This window comes from Anguilla rostrata, chromosome 3 (genome assembly GCF_018555375.3).
Source record: "Anguilla rostrata isolate EN2019 chromosome 3, ASM1855537v3, whole genome shotgun sequence".
Lineage (NCBI taxonomy): Eukaryota > Metazoa > Chordata > Actinopteri > Anguilliformes > Anguillidae > Anguilla > Anguilla rostrata.
The window spans coordinates 12,248,588-12,262,722 of record NC_057935.1 but is presented as its reverse complement, the minus strand read 5'-3'; the positions used below and the strand labels follow the sequence as shown (position 1 = coordinate 12,262,722).

General features: G+C 52.0%; 1 protein-coding gene across 1 annotated transcript in view; it reads right to left on the bottom strand.

Annotated features, from left to right (window-relative positions):
- LOC135249711 (ensconsin-like) overlaps positions 1–14,135 on the bottom strand; it is a 32,371-nt gene that overhangs the window by 6,962 nt on the left and 11,274 nt on the right. The window contains exons 3-13 of the mRNA XM_064325229.1: positions 13,073–13,153; positions 12,321–12,484; positions 11,740–11,854; positions 10,732–10,812; positions 9,695–9,802; positions 8,828–8,929; positions 8,126–8,221; positions 5,861–5,986; positions 3,813–3,946; positions 1,710–1,846; positions 1,348–1,586 (exon numbers count right to left, since the gene is read on the bottom strand). Of these exons, the coding sequence (XP_064181299.1) occupies positions 1,348–1,586; positions 1,710–1,846; positions 3,813–3,946; positions 5,861–5,986; positions 8,126–8,221; positions 8,828–8,929; positions 9,695–9,802; positions 10,732–10,812; positions 11,740–11,854; positions 12,321–12,484; positions 13,073–13,153 (1,383 nt within the window). The remainder of the gene's footprint in view (positions 1–1,347; positions 1,587–1,709; positions 1,847–3,812; positions 3,947–5,860; positions 5,987–8,125; positions 8,222–8,827; positions 8,930–9,694; positions 9,803–10,731; positions 10,813–11,739; positions 11,855–12,320; positions 12,485–13,072; positions 13,154–14,135) is intronic.

Here is a 14,135-nt window from a genome sequence, read left to right as displayed (position 1 = left end):
AGGTGGGGGACAGACATACATATGTTATGTTGTGCTTATACTTCTCTCAGCAGGCACCAGGAGGGGGTTCCTGTTAATGACTGAATGAATGGGGTCTAAAACCATAAAAAAATTACTATTTCCTGAAGACAAAACAAGCAGATAACAAAGAAGCCAACCAACGTGTTGGTATAAATCCCCTTAATAAGCCGTTGAGGGGGATAGATAAAATTCAAATACTTGAACATGAAAGGAACAAATTCAATAGTGGTAAAATATGCACACAGGCCCAGTTTCCACAAAATAAAACTGAAGAATGCTCCTTCTAAAATGCACGACTGCATTAAAACACGCGCTGCAGGCATGAAGCACAGACACGTGTACAGCGGTCGCATGCGAGCGTGCCCTGTGGGCCCGCGGCCATCTCCTGGGTTTTAAAGAGCTGCTCGGCGGTGCTTTCTGTGAGAGGCAGGATGTGCCGCGCAGGCCTTGTGGCGGGGTGGCGGGTGGGAGAGCAGCCGTAGCGGGAAACTGGCACGCCGGCGGTGTGTGCGTACACCACTGATACTCAGAGCAGTGGCACACAGCGCTGGAGACGTGCAGAAGTCACACGATCATCCACAAGGCTTCATGGCCCACACTCCGATAGGCAAACACACTTTCCCTCGCACACAAACAAACATCACACAGTCCTCAGCCACACAAGCACAGACAGACACACATACACCCACGTGCACGCACATTAACACACACACACACACACACACACACTCTCTCTGTCCTCCGGGCAGTGTACGATCACAGTAAGCCGCTAAAATCCTGCAGGACATGTCCCAATGAGAGCGAAAGCACTTTGCATCCTGTTTGAAGAGGAGCGGTCTGTTTGCACTGCATCTCCTCTGCTGCAGTACCCGCCTCTGGCCAGCAGAGGACGCGTACCACTCACAACCACATTTTCTCTGTGCGTAGTGCTCGTAAACAGACTGCAAGTGAGAAAATAATCTGCGGGTTCTGAGCTGCCAGGGCGCTCATGAGGAAATGAGAAAGATAAGGCAGAACAGAGCTGGGCACAGAGCAGACGCCTGGTGTTTCCCTGTCATTAACTGTGATTAAGTGTGTCCGTCTGCTGTTTTTCCAGCACAGGGAACAGTTTTATCTGATGAAGGCTACAGAACAAACCGCGTCTAACTTTAATAAAGTGTTTATCAAACCGACACTACAGCGAGGCCTCTGACTATGCCTGGGTCAGATAATTCTCAGAAACCAGAGGTACATTTCCTACAGAATACAGACAAAAAATCCTCCATCAATATACTAAACAAAATGATTGGTCAGGATGGTAACACCCTGTTTGTGTTCTTCACTCACCATCTTTGGTCTTGTTGCCAGGCGTGCCGTTAGTGGGGGGCGTCTCCGGCGGCTGGGGGGGGATGAGGGGCTGCATGGGGGAGCCCTCTTTGGGTTTAGGGTCACGCTTACGCAGGGTGGGGGGCCCGTGGGGGTAGGGCGGGGCGCTGTATGGGCGGGGTTTGGAGGCGGGGGGCTGTGGGGAGGCGGGGCGCTGTCTGGGTCCGCAGGGGGAGGGGGGGCGGGCCCGGGGGCTCTGCCTGTGAAGGACGAGAGATGCACAGACATGACGCTAAAGCTGCAGCCTTCACAGCTGGAGTAAAGAAACGCAAGCTCTGAAAGAGCCAGATGTGCGTTTCCACCGGTCAGCGGGCGGGTCTTACTTGGCCGGGCCGGGGGACGGCGTTCTCCTGCCAGTGGCGGAGGGCGAGGGGGAGGGCGACCGGCGGCGTCCGGGCACGTTGGAGGGCGAGGACGGGCGCTTCCAGCCGGGCGAAGAGAATCGCTTCTCCTCTGCTTTCTGAGCCAGCAGAGAAACAAGAGAGGTGTGAGAGAGGGCTTACACACACACACACACGCACGCACGCACGCACACTATACTTAACACAGCACCAACCACAAACCAACTTTTTACTTACACCACCCCACGACGCACCTATTCACTTACACACACACACGCACGACACACTATCATTTACACAGCTCCCCTTCTCAGGTTATCAGATCATTTAAAAAGCAGAACAGTCACAAGGTCCTCATTCAGCAGGACACAGAGCAGACCTGAAGGCACTATTCTTCACAACCGGCTCAGTGCTAGGAGGTAGTGCAGAATTCTCCTCTCACATTCAAAACTAACAGAGCTACATGCAAACATTCGGCGGATAATTTCGGTCCCACGTGCGCATGAAACGAGAAATACAATGTGGACTACTGCGGGGCGGCGGCTGAAAAGGTCTCTTTCTTTTCCTCTCTCTCTCAGATCCTGTTTTGGCACAGTGATGCTATTTAATAAAAGCACAGGGCTTGTGTATAAATCCATCTGTGGGCTGGAGGGTGAGCATGCCATGGATTAATCAGTTTCTGAGCCCCTGGGGTGCAGGCGTTAGCCTCAGACAAAGTCAGACTCCCTGGGACAGCGCGGAGCAGATGAACTCAGTCCCTGTAAAGGACAAATCTCACCCACAGACTGAGCCCCGACTACAGCTCGCCCAAAACCCTCCACACTCACGCGGCTGGGGAGGGAGGGGAACAAAGTGTAGCAGTGGGATGGCCGTCCCCTCACATCCTGTCCACAGGTCGCTCCGAATGCGCGCACTGAAGGCCTCCATAGAGAACACAGGCGCTCGACTGAGCTTTGGAGCCATTTCCATTCAAGGCTTTTAGACAGACTCTTTAAAAAGAGCCGCGGCCTTTCAAAAGTGGGAAAGCGGGGTGTACTGGCCCAATAGGGAAACCCAAAAGGGACAAAAACAAAATGGTGGACGCCTGCTGGAAAATTCCTGCCATTCTATAACACAGATTTAAGCTGTTTTAAAAAAAATAATTTTGAACTGAATAAATGGGAGCAGGTGTGGAAAGGCGGCCCCAGTAAGGGCGGGTGTCCTCCCGGGATTCGGGGCGCGGTGCTGCTGGGACGGGGCCGTGCCCCTCCGGGAGGGCGGGGCCGGCCGTGCTTCGCATCGCCTGATCCGCTCCCGTCATTGTGCTCCTTTGTCTCCGCGGCTGACAATGGCCCCCTTCACACGAGAGGAGGAAGGAGGGCAGCAAAGCCCGGCAGAGCTCCGTCTCTCAGCGTTTCCTTCTGAAACCTCCACCCGGCCCGGCTGCCATTGTGTTCTCCTTCACCAGCGCCCCGTAGGAGACGCGCCCGTCCCGCCCTCCTCCTCCTCCTCCTCCTCTACGGCCCCACAGGCCTCCTGCCGGGAGAGGCCGTCCCAAAGCTCGGCTTCCCCGGATTCAAATGGAGGATGAAAGCGACTGAGCTGCTTTGAAAGTCAAATGGCGCTGGACGTATGGATATGAAAGAGGAGCAGTTTCGACATATCCAGGCCCCGGACCACACTTTGTAGTTTGGCATTTTGGGATCCGAAACGGCGACGGGAAGATCCTTTCAGCTCCTGCTGAACCGCCAAACTCGTTCCACCGCTGGAGCAAAGTTCCCCGCAGACTTTCGACAGCCCCGGCGCGGAGAGCTGCCTGGTCAGCAGAGTGTTTCAGAGCCAAAGGGCGTATCGGCACCGCGTGCCTGTTTAAAGTCTAATTTTAATAGTACACCAGCCTACGCGCTAACGCTAATACTACCACGTCCAGGGTCGCAGCCACGCATCCTGAATTTGGCTTACATCTGGGCCTCTCAATTGTAAGGCGACTCAGCCTTAGTACCTGCAAGATGGCTGACAGAAGACTCACCTGTAGTCTCACACCTGTAAGACGGCAAAAGGCTTGCCTGTGTGAGAGTTAAGGCTCACCTGTGTGAGAGGGCTCACCTGTGTGGCATCGGGGGCCCCGTCGGAGGACGTGGAGGACGGGGGGCCCTTGCGGTCGGTGCTTCTGCTGCGGAGGGGACCCCTGGGGGGTTGCAGGGGGCTGGCTGAGGCTGAACGAGGACAGAGGTGAGACTCTGATAAAAGACAGTGTCATTGGAGCGTAGCCAATGGGAGGGGCAGGAGCAGCCGGGATGGTGAGCGAAGCAGAGGAAGAGAGGAGGAAGAGAAGGGAGAGAAATAGAGGGGCGGGGTAAAAACAAAACAAGAGGGAGGCGTGTTAGACACAGGACTTACTGGCAGGACTGAAAGCAGTAGACCCAGGGGGCTGGGGGGAGGGGGGTGGGGGGGAGCGTCCCAGAGCTCACAGTATCCAAGCGACAGCATAACATCAGTACAAGGCGGTACTCTGCAAACCCCAGCAGCACCCCACAGAGACAGCACACGACATGCCCTCATCACCCTCTCAAACAGCAACTCATTTCATCAGTCCTGAGAAAATGGTTTAAAAATCATTTGGAAGCTGTTTTGATATTATGGGAACACAGTACCTTTTGAAGAGAAATAAATATATTTTGTAAAATTGATTTCATGGTCGACTTGTGTTCTGTCAGTAAATGAATGGCTAACTATTTAATCATGTGAAATATTCCCAACGTAAATTCTATTCTGGGAAAGAGGAAGTTGCGTTTGACTTCCATCCCAACAGTCCCAACAAACAGGCCTACTTCCCCAACAACTGACCAGAGCCACAGGGATAGCTCCAAATAACGAAAGGGTGCAGATTTTGCTGTTCATTAAACAGCAGTTACTGTTGGAACCATATAATGCCTAATTTTTATACTTCAGCTGTGATATTGAAATCTGCAGTTTGCAGGGATATGGGGCAGTAATGCACTCTGAACCAGTAATGAATTGTAAAATGAGTGCATATAGTTAAATCTGATCCACGTGAGGACTCATGTTTGATTCGTTAAATTAAGCACCCCCCCGCCCCCCCACTGTGTCCCTAGATGATCAACAAAACAGAAAGAATGAGTAAATCAGAAACAAGCAAGTGCCTCCTAAAAAGACCTCATATGGCAATATGCAGCACCATTCACAGTAGTCAGACACTATAGGCTTCAGAGGTCTGCTAAACTGTCATTTCTTTATAAAGGCCAGAGATTGTGCTTTTATGCGAGAACTTTGCCAGGTGTTCAGTGCACAGCAAAAAAAAACAAAATGGACAGAAATGGATTGAAATGAACTTCAGATTTTGCTGTGAAACCAGGCAAAAGCGCACCCCTCAGATAAGCTACATGGCCAAAGGTATGTGGACAACTGACAACCAAAGGGTGTCCAGATACTTTTGGTCACATAGGGGACAAAGCAGCAGAGGGCTCCCTCAGCTAACGGGCTGTCAGCAGTAATCTGAAAGTGTCTCCATTTCATCAGTGGAGCTGGTATTAATCCTGATACGCGGGCCCAGGTGAGCGGCTTAGCGCATATCTGCAGGGGAACCCAGGCTCCTTCCATGCCTGACGCATTTCAGTTACATTCTCTCCAGACCAAGAATCTCTATGAATGTGCACAGGTAGCGCTCTGACGCTGCTGCTATGCCATAACGTTTAATAGGACAGTGCTATAATGATCTTTACTTCAGACGCCACTGAATGAATGTGCTCTATATGCAGGTATTCAAAGACTATGCACGCACATTACTGTAAAGCATCACATTTACGGTAATGCGTTACGGTAATTGTATTACAGTAATGGCATTACTGTGACATACTGGTGCCTTGCTGAGTACCCAGTATCAGTTCCTGACTGAAGGTGTCCTGTACTGAGGCACAGGTGCGAGCCTGACCACGCCCATGCACCTCTCCCTGAAAACCACGCCCCCCCACATTACATCACCGCACACCACAGCAATCAGGGCACAGCACCCACACCGCAAGTTGCCATGACTGCAGGGAGAGAGCTGGGAACGGGGCGGGGACAGGGGTGGGGACAGGGGCGGGACGGTCCCCGCAGGCCGAGCCCCTCCGGGGCGTGGCCCGTCCGGTTACCTTGGGCGTCGGATCCTTCCGCGGAGAGCGCGGCGGCGCTCTTGCTGCGGGCGAGCGAGGCCTGGGTGGGGGTGAGCAGGCGGCTCAGGACGCCGCTGTCCACGGGGCTGGCCAGGGCGCGACGAGCTACAGGCCGCCCCCAAAACCGCCGCGGAGCGAACGAAACCAAACGAAACCACAGAACAAACACAGAGGGGAGGAGGAAACAAAGGGAAGGGAGTGGGGGGGGGGGGGAAGAAGGGGGCGGAAAACCACATGAATCAGCAAGAGAAGGGGGGGGGGGGAGAAAATAAGGGAGAATCAACACAAGAAGCACCAAAAGAGTGATTGAACCCATCATTAATAAGGACACAAATCAGACGGCTTAGTGACACAAATCAGACGGCTCTGATCCGAAACGCAGGGCAGTGCTGAGGGGTGAGCAGGGCGCATTAGTGAACAGGACAGGCTGGAGGGTGAGCAGGGCGCATTAGTGAACAGGACAGGCTGAAGGGTGAGTAACCCGGTGCGTGAGTTAGAGGAGACAGGGTTCGAGGTGACTGGGGCGGGGTCCCAAAGGAGGGAGTAAAACTTGTAAAGGCAGTGACCAGGCAAGAGCTATTTCATCTCCGCTACACAGCTATGTTCAATGGCCCTTTGATGGGAATACTAATGGATTACAAAGTTAAGGAAGCTGAATACACTGTAATGATACAGTGATTACTCCCATCTCCTGTGCAAGTCCACGTACAGCCAAATATGCAGCAGTGTCCCTGGGAGGCATATTGCTGTTACAGATAAAAAAGCTCTTGCCTTCATAAACTTCAGGAGGATATCGTCCTTATTGTAATCCTAGTCACAATAAAGGAAATTAAACTGTAGTATCCAAAATGGAAAATAAATAAATAAATAAAAATTAAATTAATTGAAAAAGTAAAAAAAAAAAAAGTATCCTGAGGACCGACAGATTGGCCTGTCGGTTTCTCTTCATGCCCCGTAAAACAGCAGGTTTTTTTAAATTCATTTTTTTTTTAAACAGAGCAGCCATGTTGTGTTAAAGACACGTCGTGTCGAAATGCACTGGGCCAGTTCCAGGGGAGGTCCAATCAGATTCAGCGACAGTCGGTGCTGTCTGGACTGGCTGACAGCTGGGGCTGGCGTGTAGCTAGGAGCCGCATTAGCGAGGCGAGGGCGGCCCCTGTGTGAGATCAGCCTGGCCTCAGCGCTGAATTTACATTCGTTTTCACAGAATTCGGCAGTGCTGACAGACAGAGTAGGGCGTATGTGGGCAGTGGAGCGCAGAGCGTTAAGTGTCAATGCACAGGTCGTCTGGTGGGAGGGGGATTATAACACTTCTGTACACATCACACAAAATGCATTCCCCTGGATTGAGGCAGAAAAGCAACTTTGCATAGTTACTGTATGAAACCACCAAATAAACACACACTCAAGGCAAAAAAGAGACATTAGAACACAAAAGTGTAAACATACGACACGTGGCACGCCGTGTGTGTCTGTGTGTGTGTGTGTGTGTCAGTGCCAGTCTCGTTGCTCGGGGATGGCACTGACACACACCACAATCACAAGACCGAGGCGGCAAATTCGCCGTTACTTCGTCTGCGAGGACAAAACAGACAAACATGTTCATGAGACAACAAACGATTGTGTTAGTGGCACAAAAGGCCCATTCCTGGAGGGCGCAGAACGAGACGAAAGTAGCTGCAAGCAAACGCTTCATGCGTGACCCGAGCGCAACATTTCGCCAGCACAGCAAGCCGAGCGGAGTTAAGGCACAGGGCAGGACACAGTCCGGAAGCTTCCAGACAAACGGCCTGTTCTCAGAGCCAGGCGGTGGACAAGTTTCAGCTGAAACAACCAAGCCAAAGCGTGACTTTAAAATGACATACCTACACACAGGTACTAGAAAAAGGTGTGATGCTTGTTAAAAGGATTTCTGCTACCTGGGCCTTCATCAGATGAAGCGTCAGGTTTTACATAATTTAGTAAACCTTTCTCCGATTGGGTCAGTTGGCAGAGGGATGAGCCAGGCGTTAGCTGATTGGACAGGAGAGGAGGGAGGGGCTGCAGACTGCGATGCCTTCCTGCTCTGCCATGTCCGCGGCACTCTGCATCTGTGCAGATTAAAGCGCTCGTCGCCCAAGCCGGTTATTCCCATCGGTCATGTGACTGTCGCCGTGGGTTACAGAGCAAGAGGGTGAGTCAGCGGCGCGGACGCTCAGGCAGTGTTAGACGGGGGCAACGTGAAAGCCACGGGGGGCTAGCCACCTGATTGGTCCTTGGTGCCTTGTTCTAGTTTAGGGGAAGGCTGCGATTGGCCCCTCATTCGAGTGAGGGAGGAGCTCCGCCTCTTCAGCGTGAGGCCTACAGGGCAGATGATTGGATAGGGCAACGTTACAGACCACTGACAAACTGCTTACTACACTGACTGCTCACAGACCACTGACAGCCTGTTTACTACACTGACAGCCGGTTTACTACACTTATTCGAGGGAAACAAGCAACCAACCTGGATTTAATTTAGTTTAACACATCACTGCCTTAATTTCCCATGTAACTGATGTCCAGCAACACCAAACTTGCAAAAGAGCGTTCAATCTCAATGGGGTTTTCCTGGTTAAATAATGGTTAAATAAATCATTAAAAATAAATCACATTTCATAATCAGCATCCTAGCAGGAACAACTTGAGCATGGTAGACATGCTGTATTTTTGTATGATTATAAGGCCACTTCCATCAATAAAGATAAGGAAGCTAAAGTAGGTCAAACACAATAGGAGGTAAACCTTACTATACATTAGTAAGGACTACATTGAACAGACTGTTAGTTCTTTTCAGTCCAACTGTATCTCAGACTATCTATACTCCATGAATACTGCACAAGTCTGAGCAGCCCCTGAGCTGCAAACTGAGCTGAGCTGTCCAGCGCCTGTTCAAAGGGGTAGCGGGGGAGGGGTCAGCTCCTGCACCTGTCTGCTCCACCTGAGGCTGCTTGGGGAGGCTGCTGTCCTTAGCAGGCTGGGACGCGTTACTAGGCAACCGGTTTAAAGACGAGCTCCGTCGCTTAGGACCTGAGAAACAAAGAGTTCACAAACTGAAATATTTTTGTTAAAAAAAAAACACAGTGGCTTTATTGGGAAAGGCTCGATGCTGCCTGCCACAGGGAGGCCTTGACAGAGTTTGTGTGTGAGATAAAAGCAGCTGTGAATAGTCTCACACAGCTACAAAGGCAATTAGGACCTAATTAATAAAGGAGAAAATATGCAGTGGAATCTAAAATGGAAACACAGAGAACGATGTGTGAATACAACCACTGAGAAAAGGCTGAGCTCAGTAAGTGGCAATCCACACTGGACACAGCTTGGAGGGAAACTGTGGGAGAGATGCAAAACGACACACTCCGTGCAAACCTTATCACAAAACACAGAAAAATACACTCGGAAACATGTATGCACATCAAAGGAGGTGCAACAACACTGATGGCAAACAAAAGAAATGAATGAACTTCAATCAAAATGACATCATGCACATAGAACAGGGACCTAACCGCTTCTTGCGGTTCTGATTTGGTCTCATTCCGGATCGTTCTGGAAGGTGAACCGCGGGCGAGCGAGCGCATTCTGATCAAACGATAAACAACCAGTGTGTGGGTCAGAGCCCAGTGCTCTTCTCCAGCTGGGTCCTACAAAAGTGAACATCCAGAATTTGGAGTGGGGTGGGAGGGTGGGGTATTAACAGGCAGGGTCAGGCAGGTATACATTCAGTGGGGAGGGAGGGGGGTGTATTAACAGGCAGGGTCAGGCAGGTATACGTTCAGTGGGGGGGTGCACACTTACGCTTGTCAGAAGAGTTGATTAGGGTGGCAGAGGAGGAGGACAGGCGCTTGCTGATGAGCGAATCGCCTGGCGGTTTCAGGTTCATGGTGGACGTACAGCGCTTGTCAGCTAGGGACACAACACACAGACAGAGACAGGGGGGAGGGGCAGGGGGCGGGGTTTACAGCCAGCAGTCCATAAAGAGACGGGGTCACACAGGAGAAGATGCAGGGGCACAGAGGAGTGGAGGTGTAGAGCAGACTAGCCCAAACCACCCTGCGGTTGGCGGGACCAGCGCTGCCCACCGCCCTGACCAACACTGATGGGACAGAACCGTGAGATGGAGCTACCAGACATGCACTCTCTTGTACGTACCACTTTTTTTTGATAACTGTGCCTCGCAGAATATCGAAAAAGTACAGCCAAAAAAAGTCATCATGATATAGATCATGATGAAAAGTGCTATATATATACATTTATGACATCACATTGCAATTAAAATGTCAGTCCTGAGGAGCCAAACTCCAAATGCAAAGATTCCCCGTTTCCATCCCACACCACCTCGGTTCAGTGGCACCCTCATGCTCTTGTTACCCAAGGCAGTGGCATTATAACAAAGCGTGCTTCTGTCTGCCAGCAAAACCCACTTCACTTCAAAGAGTTTAAGGCAGGTCATTCACAATGCACAGGGGGAGCCATTGTTAGTCAACAAGGAAAAAAAACCAACAAATATTTAGATCTATGACATCACAGTGAGCCAACGGTGACGCATCCACCACAGCACCAGACACGGTGGTCAGCACGTGCACGTTAGCATGGGGTGAGGGAAGTGCAGTTGTGTTAAACGCATTTAGGTTTGTGCATTTCAGAGTGAAACCTTGGGATGCCATTGTGACCCTTGACCTGGAAGTGCTTGGAAGGGGTGTGACCGTGGCCGCGGTTCTCAGGGGGAGAGTGAGGAATGAGGCCGTTACTGAGCCGGTGGGGTTTGGGGGAGGGGCAAGGCAGAGGGGCGGGGATGTGGGAGGGGCACCAGGTGAGCCTGAATCAAGCAGCACCTTGTTGAGTCTTCTGAGGCCCCTCAGGAGAGCAGGGAGACACGATTATAGCTATGGGACAGGAGGGGGCGTCGGCACCACCTGGAGGGGGTACAGAGATTGCACAGGGGAGATGAGAGGCGGGGCCACGGTGCTGAGTCACACCATGGCTGCTCGGATACCTGCGTCTCTCTCACCATTACAACCGTTGCACGGCAACAGAAGAGCTGAGATCTCCTACAGAAAGAATACCCGATGGGTATGCACCGTATGGAGACTCATACAGGGGATAAGGAAGCTTATGACATGTTCATACACATCTCTTATTGCCATTATAAATGATAGAGAATAGTGAACATGTCTTTGGTCTATTTTCTGGAGGGAAAAACATCTCATTAATTCTCATTGAACTGAAGCAGGCCCGTGGTACATTTGGGGCTCAAGTAACACATATTTTAAACGGAGCCTGAGGCAAAATGACCTCATCGGTCTACGGTATCCCTTGAGTAGATCCTGCAGCTGAGATACGGATAAAACCGGTAACTGGCCCACTGCCAGGCTAGCCTGGAGCTCACACACACACACACACACACACACACAGGCAGGCAGGCAGACATACACACACACACACACACACACACAGACACACACACAGGCAGGCAGGCATACATACACACACACACACACACACACACACCTGCACCAGCGCTGCCATTAGCAGCACCGCACGGCCTACCTTTCACAAAGGAGCCGCGGCTCCTGCTTTCACAGCTAAAAGGGTGGAGCGAAACGACACACCCCGTCTACTGAAAAGCCTGGGGAACACGGCTGAATTAAAAAACTTTATTTAAATTACGTCCAGAGGAGAGGAAATAGCAGCTTCTGCACAGGGTCCAGGTTCCTGTGCTGCAGCGGGAGAGAAAGGAGAGGAGGGAGAAGGAATGGGGAAGGAAAAGAAGAGGGAGAAGGAAAGGGGAAGGAGGGGGAAGGAAAAGACGAGGGAGAAGGAAAGGGGAGGCGTGTCCTTACCGCTCCCGTTCTCAGCGTCTGCAGTGATCCCGCCTCCCCAGGACCACCTCTTCTGCCTGTGCTCCAGCCTCTGACTGCGCTCCAGAGTCCGCCGCACCACCGCCTCGTAGTGCTCCTGCAGGCCGCGGGACAGTGACCGCCAGCCGATGTTACAAGCGAATACCACGCCACCGTCGCACGCTAATCAGCTGTCAATCTCCTGTCAATCAGCGGAAACGAAGCAATGGCTTCGACTTGGTCCGCACTAACTAAGCTGCTAGTGGTAGTGGCCTTGGTAGCCCAGTAGGGGGCAGAACTCCAGTGTCCCGCACAGCACTGTGACATATATATCTACATTAGAGAAAAGGCCTTAAAGGGATAACTGAAACTCCTGCACAGAGCCAGAGAGGATGTGGACTATGATCAAAGAGAGCAATGCTGATAAATGCATTAAAATATAATGAAATCACAACAGAGCCGCTCCCCTGAAGACCGGCTCAGGTTGCAGTGACACGCCGGCTCTGCGTTTCACATGCAAAGTAACCGGGCCTTTCCCGCCCGGGGGCCACACCCACGCGCCACACCCGTGCCCCGCGCCTCACCTTCTCCTCCTCCTGCTTCAGCTTCCGCTTCTCCTCCACCGCCGCCCGCCGCTGCTCCTCCTTCCTGCGCTGCTCCTCCAGCTTGCGCTGCCGCTCCTCCACCTGCCGCTCGTACTGCGCCCGGGTTTTGCGCTCGCGCTCCAGGATCTGCGACTCGCGCGCCGCTGCGGGGGGGGGGGAGTGAGCTTCATTCCCTCATCGAGAGCAACAAGCCATTTACACACTGTATGCGTTTACTTACAACACACATACAGCTCAATATGTTGTACTGAAATATTTATTAAAATACACATATTTTATCACATATTACATACTGTTACAACCTGCATGTCATATGAAACTTAATGATCGTTAATCGAGTTCCAGAACCGGAGAAGTTTATTTTGCCTTCAGAAGCCTGATGTTCCCCGTTCACTTTAATGGGAGCTCCGATGCTCTTCCCTCAGCGTGCGCAGCACAGCCTGTGCTTCCGGGACTTAAGGAGCTTAGCTTAGCTGAAGGCGTGCCAGCCAGTCTAGTTAATTATGCACGTCTATGGTCACCCGCGCGGCCAGACACGCCTCCCGCGCTCCAGCGCCTTTAAACGCGCTGCCCAGGCGCGGGAGCAGTGAGGTCACCAGCGCGAGCGGCGTGTGTCACAGACGGCAGAGGGGAAGGTGGAGCAGATGAGGGTGAGGTGAGGGCTGGAGGAGGCCGGTTTGGGTGGCCGGTTTGTAAACCCGCGTGCGGTTGGGCCGGAGCGGCGAGCTCACCTTGCTGCTTCTCCTGCTCCTCCCTCCGCTCTTTGGCCACGCGCAGCCTCTCGTCCGTCTTCAGAGCCGCGCCGTCGATCACTGCCGACACAGAAAGAGCCGCCGGGTCACCGTCGCGCTCCCAATGCGGCCGCCATCTTTACCCGCCGCCGCCATCTTTACCCACCGCCGCAAAAAGCACCACTGACAGGGGCCTGCTTCTTCATTATTCCTACCGGGTGTTTGTTTTTATTGTGTGTGCGAGTGTGTGTGTGTGTGTGTGTGTGTGTGTGTGTGTGTGTGTGTGTGTGTGTGTGTGTGTGTGTGTGAGAGAGTGTGTGTGTGAGAGAGTGTGTGTGTGTGTGTGTGTGTGTGAGTGTGTGTGTGTGTGAGAGTGAGTGTGTGTGTGTGTGAGAGTGAGTGTGTGTGTGTGTGTGTGTGTGTGTGAGAGTGTGTGTGTGTGTGTGTGTCAGTGTCTGTGTGTGTGTGCGTGTGTGTGAGAGAGTGTGAGTGTGTATGTGTTTGTGTGTGTGAGTGTTTGTGTGTGTGTGTGTCAGTGTCTGTGTGTGTGTGCGTGTGCGTGTGTGTGAGAGAGAGTGTGTGTGTGTATGTGTGTGTGTGTGTGTGTCAGTGTCTGTGTGTCAGTGTCTGTGTGTGTGTGTGTGTGAGAGAGTGTGTGTGTGTGTGTGTGTGTGTGAGAGAGTGTGTGTGTGTGAGAGAGTGTGTGTGTGTGTGTGTGTGTGTGTCAGTGTGTGTGTGTGTGTGTGTGAGAGAGAGTGTGTGTGTGTGTGTGTGTGTGTGTGTGTGAGAGAGTGTGTGTGTGTGAGAGAGTGTGTGTGTGTGTGTGTGTGTGTGTGTGTGTGAGTGTGTGTGTGTGTGTGGGCTCTTTTTTAGTTTAGTGTCTGACAGCCCAGAGGAGTATCAGATTGAACTCCAGCCCATTCTGAAACATGCTCCCGTTGATGTGATGCGTGTATCTGCACTGGGTCTGTGGCAGCGGCGGTGGATTAAGCTTTATTTAGCCCCAGCCCACGTAAGCTGAACTCACACATACTGCTTTGTCATCGCTGCTTAATGCTGTAAG